We start from the raw sequence: 13,996 nt of genomic DNA on the forward strand, positions 1-13,996 counted from the left end.
CTTCTGCACCTCAAAATAAATGGTGACCATGATACAAAGATAGCTCATAAAATTGAAAAATTATTTAGCCAATGCACATCTGATAAGGTCTTAACATAAATATAAAGCACTGGTAGAACTTTACAAGATAGTCATATATATTTTTTATATATTTTATTAGTGAATCATCATGGGGTACAGTTACAAACTTACAAACTTTCATGTTTGCAAGATAATCATATTTTAAGTTTGGTTTAATCATGTTTTAAATTCAAGCTGAAGTTGTTATATCTTGAAGTACACAGTGATTCCTTTTTCTATTGCATCTCAAATAATGCCAATTTCATGCTTAAAAAATATAAACAAGAGGATGAAAACAATTACTCATGCATAACAGTTCTGGAAAAGTGTTTCATAAAATGTAATTTCCAAACATCATCAGACATGACTTGATAATTTGTCAGTCATGTAAATCCTCAGGCCTTTCCTCAGATCTCCTGAACTAGAGTCTCTACAAGATAGGTTGCAACCATTTCTGTTTTAATAATTTATTGAAGTAATTTATATATATGTTTATTGTAATATATATGAAAAAATTTTTAACTTAGAATGTTGACCTTGATTATTTTTGAAAATTATAAATAGCTGCCTATATACAAAGGGAATGTTTCACATTGAAAAACTTGAGGGATTTGTCTAAATCAGATTAGGAGTGGTGCTTATTCTATTTTTATTTTTCACTTCTATTTACTTAGACATCATGATTTACAATACTATTGATAAAAATATATAAGGCACTGGTAGAAGTTTACAAATAATCATATTTTAAGTTTGGTTTAATTGTGCTTTAAATTCAGGCTGAAGTTGTTAAAGCTTGATGATCCTTCAAGGATAAGGCTTCAAGGATACAATTTTCCGACACCACAGCCCCCATCAATATGTCAGCATCATTCTACCAGTGTCTCAAGATCCTGGTTCAACATCCCACTCTGACAGGCAAAATCAGTTCTATGGCCAAATTTTGGGATCTTTCACCATTTGTTATTCCCCAAAGCTGAAGGGAACTGAGTGCATGACTACATGGTGGTCGTGATACAGAGAAAAATGGAGTTGTAGCCTGTTATCTCCACAAGGTGTTTCTAATTGAGCGCACAAGTAGCTTCACAGAATTTGATGAACAATCCCAACCCCTCTTTTGCTCCATGAGGATACTACCTCAATCTGTGATTTCTTTCTTTTCCCTCAATTAGAAGCCCTTACTGTCACAACCTAGATAAAATATAAAATTCATATTCACTCTGCACTCTAGATAAATAGAAAATTGATATTAAATGAGCTGGCATTCACAATGCATTATAGGTCTCTATCATTATGTCTTCAATAAATAACATTTTATATAACTTATTATTTTTTCCTATAAAGTCTGTTGACTTCACTATAGTGTGTTCATTCTGCAGATGACATATGTTTAATCTTGTTGTTTCTTCTATGACAGACGGGAACTTGCTAATATTACCCATTTTTGCTTTACTCCATTGCAAAAGTATTACCTTTCTATAGGACCAATTTATTTCTCTATTAAAACTCTAAGTTTCTCAATTTACATGCAGATGATTTGTAACACATAGTAAATTCCATTTGGATAATTTTCACAGATATTGTTTTGCATTGTTGGTCTAAAAATAAATTGTGATTTCTCTTGACTTATTCTGTAATTTAATAGGCATGGAAGTGAGGCTTTAAAAAAGGAATTTTTTTTAATTGAGTCACTGTGAGATACAGTTAAAATCTTTCAGGTTTGAGTTTCAATCATACAATGATTGAATACCCTTGAATACCCATCCCTCCACCAGTGCACATTTTCCACCACCACTGTCCCCAGTATCTACCCCATCCCAACCCTCCCCCTGTCTCTATGGCAGACAACTTCCCCCATAGTCTCTCTCTATTCTCTTTCTACTTTTATGCATTATGGTTTGCAATACAGGTACTGAGAGGCTATCATGTTTGGTCCTTTATCAACTTTCAGCACACATCTCCCTTCCCGAATGAATCTTCCAACCATCATTGACTTAGTAATCCCTTCTCTACCAACCATCATTGACTTAGTGATCCCTTTTCTATGCCAGCTGCCTTCTCCTCCAGCTCATGAGGCAGGCTTCCAAATATGGAGCAATATTCCTGGCTCTTGTTTCTACTGTCCTTGGGTGTCAGTCTGATAATTATGTTATTCAATATTCCACAAATGAGTGTAGTCATTCTATGTCTGTCCCTCTCTTTCTGACTCATTCCACTTAGCATGATACTCTCCATGACCATCCACTTATAAGCAAATTTCATGACTTCATCTTTCCTAAGAGCTACATAGTATTTCATTGTGTAGATCCAAAGTTTTTTTAACCAGTCCTCTGTTCTCGGACGCTAGGGTTGTTTCTAGATTCTGGCTATTGTGAACAGTGCTGCAATGAACGTACAAGTGCAGATGTCATTTCTACTGTGTTTTTTTGCACCCTTGGCATATATTCTCAGAGGTGGTATTGCTGGGTCATATGGAAGCTCAATTTCTAGTTTTTTAAGAATGCCCATTGTTTTCCAAAAAGATTGCACCAGTTGGTATTTTCACCAATAAGAGTCCTTTTCTCCCCACATCTGTACCAGAACTGATTGTTCTTGTTCTTTTTGATGTGTGCCAATCTCTGTGGTGTGAGATAATATCTCATTGCTGTTTTAATTTGTATCTCCCTGATGATTATCAATGTAGAACATTTTTTCATGTTTCTAAAAATGACTTTTTAAGAATTTAAAGAGATAATGTTAATAAAAATGAATGATATTGCACTTATCAAAGTGCTTTATACACAGAATATGTCAATTAAATTTATGATTGAAAGATTAATGAATGGGTGAACTGGTTTTGGGCCAATGCTTATACCTTATTATTCTGTCACTGATATCATTATTAGATTCACTTTGCTCTATGATTTCTCAAAATTAATCTTTCCTCTTTGTAACTTGTATCCAAATTCAGGCATCATTTTCTTAATTTCTTTCTCCACAATTCTAGGATTTTATTTATTAGGTTGTCTGTATCTTCCTGAATCCCATATTCTGATTCACAACTCATAAGTGCTAATTTAATCAATCCTATAAAAATGGAAAAAGATAAGTTCTCAGTGTACTTTGGATATACATCAAGGGAAGGTTATTTTTTCTATACTTATCTATTATTTCTTCTCATCACCTCCCACCACCGATGCCACCACTTGACAGAAAAAGCAGGAGCTTTCTGTCACTTATCTTGCCTCAGTATAATTTTACTCCACTTAAAATTAAACAAGGAAGACATAAACTAAAATTTATAATAGGAAAAACAGATACTTGGACAAATAATCTCTTTGGAGGTATGAAATTGAGGTCTGCTGAGAACATATAATGAGAATGATTATATTGTGTGATGTGATCATACTAAAAATGTCACATTGATTTTTTTTAACCCTCTGAAAACAGGTACTATTCTTATAAATAAATTCATTTAAATTAAAGCAATGCAATTATTCTAAAATAATGAAGCCAGTAGGTGTTAAAAATAGAACTCAAATTTAGTTTTGTGTTAGTTTGAATCCCATGTTCTTTTGGTTACTTTGCTAAGTCTCTCTTGCAGAAGACTCTGATCTTGGTGGATTTTATAAGAGTGGATTGTCTACAAAGCAATAGTGATATATGAATAGAAGCAACCATGGTCATATTCTTTAAATTCTGGTATTGAATCTGGATTCCAAATTTTACTTAATGATCTCTGAGCTCTAATATTTATCTATTGGGTTTTAAACGTTGGTCTGCTGTAAGGATTTTTAAATGAATATTGGAAGGAATTGAATTCTAAATTAAGTGTTTCAATTTTGAGGCCAGATAAGTGAAGCATATGGGGAATGGGTACAAAGGAGAAATCAGGAACGAGTTTTCCCATTTACCTCAATTTATAATTCCAACTTCTACCTCATCACAAGCTGTAGTTGAAATCGCTTTCTTTCAGGAGAGAAAAAGAGAAACATCATTGGGGAAGTTCTTTTTTTCCTCTTTTCCATTCCCAGTGTAAGAGATCATATGCCTCCTTTCCCCATTATCAACACAGCAACCAACTCAGACAAATAGGACCTCAGAGGCCTTGACTTCTGGGAATTTTCATAGACATAAAGTTGGCTTCTTGTCTCAGTTTCTGTCCAAGGCCCATTGTGAAACCATTGTGAGTTCAGTTTGTCGGTCTTTTAATTGTCACTTCACAAAGCTTTATCAGGTGAATTTGAATCTATTTCTATATTTTTAGAATGTATGCAAGAAGTGTTTTGATTACAATACTATTCCTTGTTCTCTAATATTCTTCCTTTCTTTATATCTTGGTTTATATCTATGCATATTTGCATATTTGATATAATTTGGCACACTGACCAGTAGTGTTATTTCTTACTATTCAGTTCTTTCTTAAAATTCAATTCTTGTTTATTGTTCGATCCTAGATACAACTGAATTTTATTCTTATTTTCATAATGAAATGGAAGTTTCACTACAAAATGAGTGATCATTTTGATCTCAGCCAAAATCTAGGCTAGTCTACCACTCCAAGTTTTAGTTTCTCTCTAAGGATAAAATAGTTTATCATGTTTATTCAGTGTTTCATATGTCATACAATAGCTTATTTATTTAAAAGAAACTCAAGCAGATGTGTTTCAGTCCTGTTTTACTAATAAATATTAGAAAACTGGGAAAGATTGTTGTTTTGCTCAATATTTTAGCTTTTAAAGGTGGGCTGTTAAGACAGAACTTATTCTTGGTGAGGAATAATGATTTTTCTTTTCAACCAGCAGGTGAAGGCTGCTTTCTGCTATGGTAACATGCAACTGAAAAGCAATGAAAGCGTAGACTTCCTCTCTGTCTTCTTGACTGGAATCCCGGGTCTGGAAGCTGAACATGGATGGCTTTCTATTCCATTCTTTGCCATGTACATTGTGGCCATTGTGGGAAACAGCCTAATTATGGCAGCTGTGCAGGCAGATACTGCCCTACATGAGCCCATGTATCTATTCCTCTCCATGCTGGCTGTCACTGAGGTTGGTGTCTCTGTGTCTACTCTGCCCACTGTCATGGGTATTCTTTGGTTTGATATCCGCAAGATTAACTTTGATGGCTGTTTGGCCCAGATGTTCTTTATTCACACCTTCTCCTGTATGGAATCAGGGGTCCTGCTAGCTATGAGTTATGATCGCTTTGTAGCCATTTACAATCCACTACGATACACAGCCATCTTGACCTTGTCACGCATCATCTCCATTGGGGTGGGCATTACACTGAAGAGTGTGATATTCATGGCACCACTTCCAATCCTTCTAAGAAAATTGCCCTATTGTCACGTTAATGTCCTCTCCCACTCCTACTGTCTCCATTCAGACCTGATCCAGCTGCCTTGTGCTGACACTAAACTCAACAGCATTTTAGGACTATCCATTGTCTTGGCCTCTTTTGGGCTAGACTCATTGCTCATTGTGGTCTCTTATGTACTGATTCTTTACACAGTTCTGGGCATTGCTTCTGGGGAGGGACGTCGGAAGGCTCTCAACACATGTGTGTCACATATCTGTGCAGTTCTCATATACTATGTGCCTATGATTGGTGTGTCTGTGATGCATCGAGCTGCCAAGCATGCCTCACCCCTGGCACACACACTCATGTCTAGTGTCTACCTCTTTGTGCCACCTGTACTCAATCCTATTATCTATAGTGTTAAGACTAAGCCAATCCGACAGGGAATTTTTGCCTTATTCCAGAAAAAAGAATTGCCCTGAATCATTTAACACGGCTCAGCTTTTGCATCAGTTCAAACTATGGCAGCATTTCTGCTGTGGGCAAAACTCTGTATTAAGCATTTTGAGAAAGAATATGTATAAGGAATTCAAATCTTTGTAGCACAGTTGATTGTAGACCACAACAGTTATACCTAATCCGTCCTTTCTCATATATTATTAATATGTTTTATCTCTAAATAATTATATCTGATGTCATACAGATATAATTAGTTTTAGGATAGAGATTACAAATCTTTCCCTTTCCCTCAAAACTTCAAACAACGACAACAAAAATTTAATAAATGATAAATTAAAAATAAAGGGTTGGGGGACTGAATGATAGTACAGCAGATAGGGTGCTTTCCTTTCACATGACTAACCCTGATTCAATCCCTGGCACCATGTATTGTCCATCAAGCACCAGAAATGCTCCCTAAACACAGAGCCAGGAGTAATCACAGAGCCAGGAGTAATCCCGGAGCACTTCCAGTTGTAACCCAAACCTTGTGTCCCAACCTCCTCCCTCCAAAAGATTGAGGCTTAAAGGTATTTAAATTGACATAAAACAAACTTTTGTTTTGATGACTTAGGCAGAGGTTAACTGTTTATCCCTATAAAGATGATACTCCTAGGAGTGTGCCTTTGAGTGAGGGAAGCAGACTCTGATTTGCTCCAGGTAGTCATGGTATATATTTAGAGTCTTCAACATCGCTTTCAATAGCACATCATTCCCTTCTCAAAAGTGTTCTTATTTTAACAACAAATTAAATGTACTCAGAGACATGGAGGAAAGAAACGACTGCTTAAATAGTTTTAACTTAGGTATAAAGTAAAATATGAACACAGACATAATTTAATTGAGATCCTAAGAATTCTGGCAAATGCGGGAAGGAAGTTCTGCTTTTATAGAATTTCAAGTCCTCCTGTTAGATAAACATACACTGCCAAATGGGTCTGGTGTTCCTGACCTTGGATATTACCATTCTCCTTTCTTCTGTTACCATAAGCCTTTGGCAAATTTAACATGCCCCGTGAAAGGTACATTTGTATGTGTTCTTTGATTTCCACCCCTCTTTCAGCCCTGTCAGCATGGATCTAGCAGGCACTGCTTGCTTCTGTCTAGGTATTTAGGTTTCTTGGAAATCTTTGGTCAAACAAGGACCATGCTTACACTCTCAAACAACACAGCTCTTAACGTAGAGTGTATTTTTAGGACTGAGCTGATTGGTGAATGACTAGTCTCAGATTTTGGACATTTCTCATTTCAGGAATTCTAATTAAAATGCTTTCCTCACTATATGTTATTTTCCCTTAATCTATCAGACTCACCAGGATTATCTTCACAAGTAAACCTTTCAAAGCACTCAGTGTGTTTGGAATTATAAGCAGAAAATTTTTATGTACTCCATGAAACAATAAAAACAAAATTTTGTACTTTCCGGTTGACAACTAATTTTTATTATTAAATTAATAGGGTTGTTGAACATATATTTGGGGACATATAATAGCTGGTTTAAGATGAATGATTATATTATATATTTTAATGTTCAATTGTACCTAAATGCTAACTGAACCTAAGGGCATCTGGCATCATGAATTGAGATGTGTATAAACACTTAATTTTAATCTCAGATTTTTTCTATCAGTCAATTTTCCACTTTAACCAATATTTTATTTTATTTCACCAAAGTGTTTTGATCATATAATGCATTTTTATGCTTAAACCTATATTACTATGTTATCATAAACCATTGTATCATAAATATGAATATAAGGTAAAATTTTAAGTGAAAAATGGTGGCACATAAAGCAGTTTTTAAAATGTATTATAGACTAAGTTGTTTTTCCAATATTTATTGTACATAGTTGATAACACCAACATAGGTATAATATAAATATTGATATGTATATGATAAAATTTTAATAGAAATTAATCTTTTAATGAGATATACAGACCTTTACTGAATCTGAAAAAAAATACAATGATACAGGTTCCAGAAGAATTATTTCTTTATCCCATTTTTGTATATATTAATACTGATGTTTGATAACTTAATAAAAAAGGTGGGAATAGAACTGTTTCCTCAGAGTCCTGTTACACTTTTAATGCTTTGGGGATTAATTAGCAAAATTATATGATGATATCTTATCAATAATATTTAATGACCTCATAAGTGATAATTAATTTGTCTCTGTTTTCAAAGTCAAAAAAGTATGCAATTTGCTTTATTCTATAGTTGGTTATAGAATTGTTGATGTCATTTACTTTATGCAGATCTATACTAAATTCCCAGTTTTTCCTTTGTTTTGTCCCTTTGTCTTTTTCTTTCTTATTTTAGTTCAATTTAATTTTTCTATTTAAAGGTGGGAGAGCTGGTAAAAAAGAGGAATGAGATTGTAAAGAGGAAGCAAATATTGTCCGACAGGAGTAGTGAAACTAGATTTTCTCCAACAAAGCAATTTAAACAAAGAGAGTATATGGATATTAAGTGTCTAAAAATTATAGCATTGTAGCACTGTCCTCCCTTATTCATTGGTTTGCTCAAGTGGGCACCAGTAAGGTCTCCATTGTGAGACTTGTTACTGTTGTTACTGTTGTCACTTGTTACTGTTTTTGACATATTTAATGTGCCATGGGGAGCTTGCCAGGCTCTGCACTGTGGGTGGGATTCTTTTGGTAGCATGACAGGCTCTACGAGAGAGATGAAAGAATTGAACCCAGGTCAGCCGCGTGCAAGACAAACAGCCTACCTGCTATGCTATCGCTCCAGCTCATCTAAAAATTACATTATTTAAAATTGTTTATGTACAGATACTTCCAGAAATGTCTTCTTTTCTTTGGGTATTCATGTAATTATTTTGAAGGCTTATATATTAGACATCCTCCAATATCTTCTCTATGACCATGTAATTATATGCAGAAATTTTCATTAAATTTCATCACCAAATAACATGAGAAATGATTCCCTCTATAGTGGTATACAAAAACTTGTGAATGAATGTAAAAAAGATGTCTTATGTATGTTTCCTCATCTTCTATCTTCATTTCTACCTAACAACTTTTGCTGTTGTTAGGAGTTCATGATCTGTGGCCATAAAATTTAATAGACAAATTACTCTCTTGAGATATATATATGGAAATTATGCATGAAATAATATTTTATTTTGAAATTAAGAATGGTTTAAAATATGAAAGCTTAAGAATGAATATTGCAGTAATTTCTTGGTGCAGGATCAATAGCTCTTGCTAAGCTTTAAAAGTCAGGAGATGGATATCTCTCAAAAGCTACAAATGTATATTTTTGAAAAGTGATGAAATTTTGTTTTTGTAATTACTTTCATAGTCACTTCTTTCATAATATAACTTATTACTGGCAGCAATATTCACAATCATTATTCAGAAATACACAACATTAGATATTATTCTTAATAGATTTATAATCATTCAGATATCCAAGCTTAGACAAATTTAGAACTATTAAAGCATAATAAAAATATAAGAAATTATCAAGCCTTCTTACTGTTACACTCACAGATTGTAACTTTGAGTAATAATGTCTAAAGTTCAAAAGCACAGTTTTTATGTAGCAGATTTGGGTTGATTCTAACATGGTAACCCCTAGGCCTACATAAATATTGAGTACTTGAAATGTTCCTTGTTTTAAGTGATATGTTGTCATGTGTGGGAAGCCAAGAGCCCTCTCATAGACCCTGGCCATGGTTCCCATGTTAGGAACTGCTTGGGACAGACACTGGTGACAGTCTCCCAGGACTTCCTGATCTCAGCGGATACCTGATCTATAGCCACACATCAGGCTGACAGCTTATCTGGCCTTATCTATAGTAACCTCCAGGATGCATCTACTCCCTAAGACCCTTTGATATACAAATGTAAAGCTCAGGATGAACCTACTGCCACAAGACCCTTTGATGTGCAAATGTCTACCTTGAATGTTAGGTAAAGCTCTTGTTGCTGACCTTACCATATATGGTTATATTGCCTCTGCTCCTGACTGAGCTGCCTGGACCCTATATAAACAGCCTGTATCCCTCAATGAAGCCTGTCCCTTTTTCTCTCTGTTTCTAAACTGTACTCTGTCTCTTGTGTCTAGTGTTCATTCGGTTGGTCCCTCCTTGCACCATCGGATCAATCCTCGGGCCACCTCCACGGGCCAGAGAGTGGTTACCGGGGCCCCCTGCAGTCATGCTCTGACTAGACTTTAAAGATGTCACAATAAATAAAAACAATGCAAAATGCCCCATTTAAAAATTTTGTGTTACTTTAGGACATATGCCTTATATATATGGGTTCTCCGAATTCAAGGCCTGACACCACATATGGACCCCTACGGAGTGATCCCTGAGTACTGAGTAAAGAATAAGCACAGTCATTCCCCACCAAATTGGGTTGCAAATTGAAATGATAATATTTTGGTATATTGGTTTTAACAAGATATCACTTGAAATTTACTTTTACCTACTTCTTTTCAGTAATATCACTACTATAAAAATCGTAACATAAATTTATCTTATATTATATGTCTATTATACAGTAAACACTAGGATCAAAATGTGGAAACAAATAGAAATAGTAGCAAACTAGAATAACAAGCTGATGTTATCTATCAGTATCTGTTTAATAAATTTTATAAAATTAGGGTCATGAATTTTCCAGCACAAGTGACAGAAAAATAACATCCCACATTTCATAACTTTGTATATATATATATTTGTACATCATATATTATATATACATACACATGTACAGGAAGAGAGTCTAACTTTGATACTGTAATGACTAGTCAAGTCTAAAAAAATTGCAACCTAGCTTTCAAATTGCCAGGTAAAGAAATATAATTACATATCATGTTTTGAAATTCATAATCACAAAAAATAAATAAAAATGATCATACTCATAAATGTTTATCAAATAACGTTTTATATAAATACAGAAATATATTTCAGGTACTCATCTTAGTATCTTGGCAAGAGTAAATTGCTAGACAGACTTGTTTTTTAAAAATTTTAAACTATTTTTTTAAAAAATAGTTGCAGTATGTTTGTTTTATTTTCTTAATTTACACTGTTTCCTATATTGATTTTATTTTTGGATTAATTAACATACCTTCCCAAAACATTTAATGTTTGTAAATACATATGATCAGAGCCTGGCAAGCTATCTGTGACATATTCGATATGCCAAAAACAGTAACAATAACGTGCTCTTTATGTTCCTGGAGCGAGCAGATGCCGTTGGGCTAGACTAGCACACAACAGGGACAAATGGAGATGTTACTGGCGGCCTCTAGAGCAATAGATGAGGAACAGAATGACAGTGATCCAGTGATATATATGATTGTATTGTTACCAGATTATACATTGCTTCCAGATCCATACAACTAATAAATACCTGTGTAACAATCTAGGTTATTACATATCCATAAAAGATTCTGTTCTTAGCCATCTGAATCTACATTAAGCTAAATATCACGTTATTTACATTGATGTCTCTGAGTCCTGTCCACAGTCTTCAAACCTCCACTTTCTCAATAACTTCTTAATACAATACTGAGAAAAAGATGTCTGCAGTCTGTTATTTACATTTAATTGTTAAGTTCCTATCCTAAGTGTATGGTGGATGCAGATATGTTAATAAGAACTCCTGTGAGTAACAGTTTCATCTATAAAGATTAATACTTTGTTTTACTTTTAATCTTGAGACTCATACTCACTTCCAAAGTAATTTTATTTTTTCTCATATCACTTTCAGCATGTTTTTTCCCCATACATTTGTAATAGAGGTTTTTTTTTTTTTTGTCAGATTCTGGATTCCAACTTGAGATTCTTTGAAGTCCTAAGTGCTTTTAAAAATTTACATTCACTAAAGTTTACATTTTGCTACTGTAAAGTTCTATGGGTTATGGCAATGAACGTGTCATGTACACACCAGGGTAGTAGTGCAAAAAAAAAATGAAAAAAATTATCTGATCTTCGTCAATTCAAGTTATTCTTATTTCGGTTAACACTGAATCAGTTTACCCACAGTTTTTTCCTTTTCTGTAATTTAATATAAATTAAATACACGTTTTTAACACTTTTCAGACTAGCTTCTTTAACTTAGCAATACGCATGTGGTATTCATATCTGCCTTTGTGCAGCCTGAGAGCTAATTTCCTTTTAATTTCTCAGTAGTGTGCCATTGTATGCCTGCATCAAAACTGGTTTGTCTATTCTCTTACTTAAGGACATTTTTATTACTTTAAATATTATGACTCATCTTTCTATTCTCAAAAATATTCTTAGGTAAATTAGTATAGCATATTTTATTCTGTAGAAGCAATCCGGACTATTTGTCCACTTGAACTAATATAATCCACTAATGTCTGCAAACATCACTATCCAGTCTATGTTAATTATACATCTTATTTAATATAATAGAATCAAACATATCATCCTCTAAATTTTATAAAAGGGAAACTATTCTGTAGTAAAATGTGACCAGTAAGCTATATCCCATTGTAAGCACTAAATAATATATATGGAAATATTTATCAATAGTTAAAATATATTTTAATATTTTACACTATTTCTTAACTATAAACTTAGACAGTGGCCAGAAAAATAATGTAGTAGATAAGACATTTTATACCAAATCAAATTTGATCCTGACACCCCCATATTGTTCTCTGAGCACTGCCAGGAGTAATTTTTGAGTGAAGAGCCAGGAGTAAGTCCTGAGCAGTGCTAGATGTGACCCCCAAACAAAACAAAAACAAAACTAAACTCCATATACATACATGCACATGATACATACAAACAAGAGTCAAAGATGTGTGTAGGGAAAGAAAAGAGAAAGATTTGGTAGAATGAGAAGTAGGAAAAACTTCCCATTGCAATCTTCATTTGATCTCTTGTAAAACTTATGCTGTTGTTAGAAGTTCATGATCTGTGGCCATAAAATTTAATAGACATATTACTCTCATGAAGATATTAGTAATATCATCATGTGTCTCTCTTGCAAAATTGACTTATTTCTAGAATTTAACTTCCTTTTATAACGATTTAGGAGATTTTAATATCTATACCACCTGTTGAAAGTAAAGCTTCTTTTGATCTATATTCAATCCATTTTCTTGACTTTTTGTCAAGAGCTCAAAAAGCAAATCAACTTAACTAATTTGCTTCCTGGTCCTAATCTACTCTAGATTGAAACTGAACATGGCTCTGGGCCTACAGTTAATTTTCTTATGTTTGCTGGTACATGGTTCTTTGGCAAAATACAATAAATTATAGGTTCTGATAAAAACACAGAAAAATGTAAGTGGTAAAGTGTATTGAAGAAAAAAGATATCTTCCCCTCTGCTCTATTTCTTTTATCTCCTGGTCTTTCCTTCCTTTATGCTTTCACTAAAGCACTGTCAAATTTTATTCAAATCTATTTTGATCCAAATATTGGCTATCTTCATGTGTTTAATAATCAGAAGTTATGACTAAAATTGTAACTTCTTTCAAACATATTTTGGGGAAAATTAATCTAGGTTCCACTAAGTAATATTTGTTGTTATTGGTACCACGTTTCCCTACTAGATCTTTTTTTATTACAAAGTCTGTGATACTAGCGGAAAACTCTCCCTAAAGATGTGAATTACATTAGGAACATCAAAGTCTAATTTTTAATTTGTTTTCATGAGTAAAAAATTACTACTCAAAAAATAGAATTTATAGACTTATTTAAAAATTTAATTCAAAATTCAATGAGTCTTGGGGCTGGAGCAATAGCATAGTGAGTAGGGCATTTGCCTTGCATGTGGCCGACATGGATTCGATTCCCAGCATCCCATATGGTCCCCCTGAGCACTGCCAGGAATAATTCCTGAATACACGAGCCAGGAGTAACCCTTGTGTAATGCTGGGTGTGACTCAAAAAAGCAAAAAAAAAAAAAAAAAAAAAAAAAAAAAAATTCAATGAGTCCCTATTGACGCAGGAAAGAAACTATTCTAGCTGTAGGGGATCTAAATATTTCCCCCTAACTTTTATAGTTTTTGTAGCTGTTCATCTGGTCTGCTGAAATAATCATGTTGGGTACTAAGTATGACTAAAAAATTTGATATATATATTCACCCCTAAAAATTATCTAAAGTATTTTGAAACATAATTTTATCTCCACAGAGTGTAAGAA

The 13,996-nt window shown here is 33.7% G+C and overlaps 1 protein-coding gene across 1 annotated transcript; it reads left to right on the forward strand.

The window, feature by feature from the left end:
* Positions 1 to 4,868: 4,868 nt before the first annotated feature.
* On the forward strand, positions 4,869 to 5,816 carry LOC130025437 (olfactory receptor 51I2-like). Its single transcript, XM_056116384.1, has one exon. It carries the CDS (start codon positions 4,869 to 4,871, stop codon positions 5,814 to 5,816), a length of 948 nt encoding a protein of 315 aa, XP_055972359.1.
* Positions 5,817 to 13,996: the final 8,180 nt, after the last annotated feature.

The sequence above is a fragment of the Sorex fumeus genome, unplaced genomic scaffold (genome assembly GCF_029834395.1).
Source record: "Sorex fumeus unplaced genomic scaffold, SorFum_2.1 ptg000030l, whole genome shotgun sequence".
Classification (NCBI taxonomy): domain Eukaryota; kingdom Metazoa; phylum Chordata; class Mammalia; order Eulipotyphla; family Soricidae; genus Sorex; species Sorex fumeus.

Coding starts and splice junctions, on each gene's coding strand:
- LOC130025437 (XM_056116384.1), top strand. CDS start 4,869: ATGCAACTGAAAAGCAATGAAAGCGTAGACTTCCTCTCTGTCTTCTTG.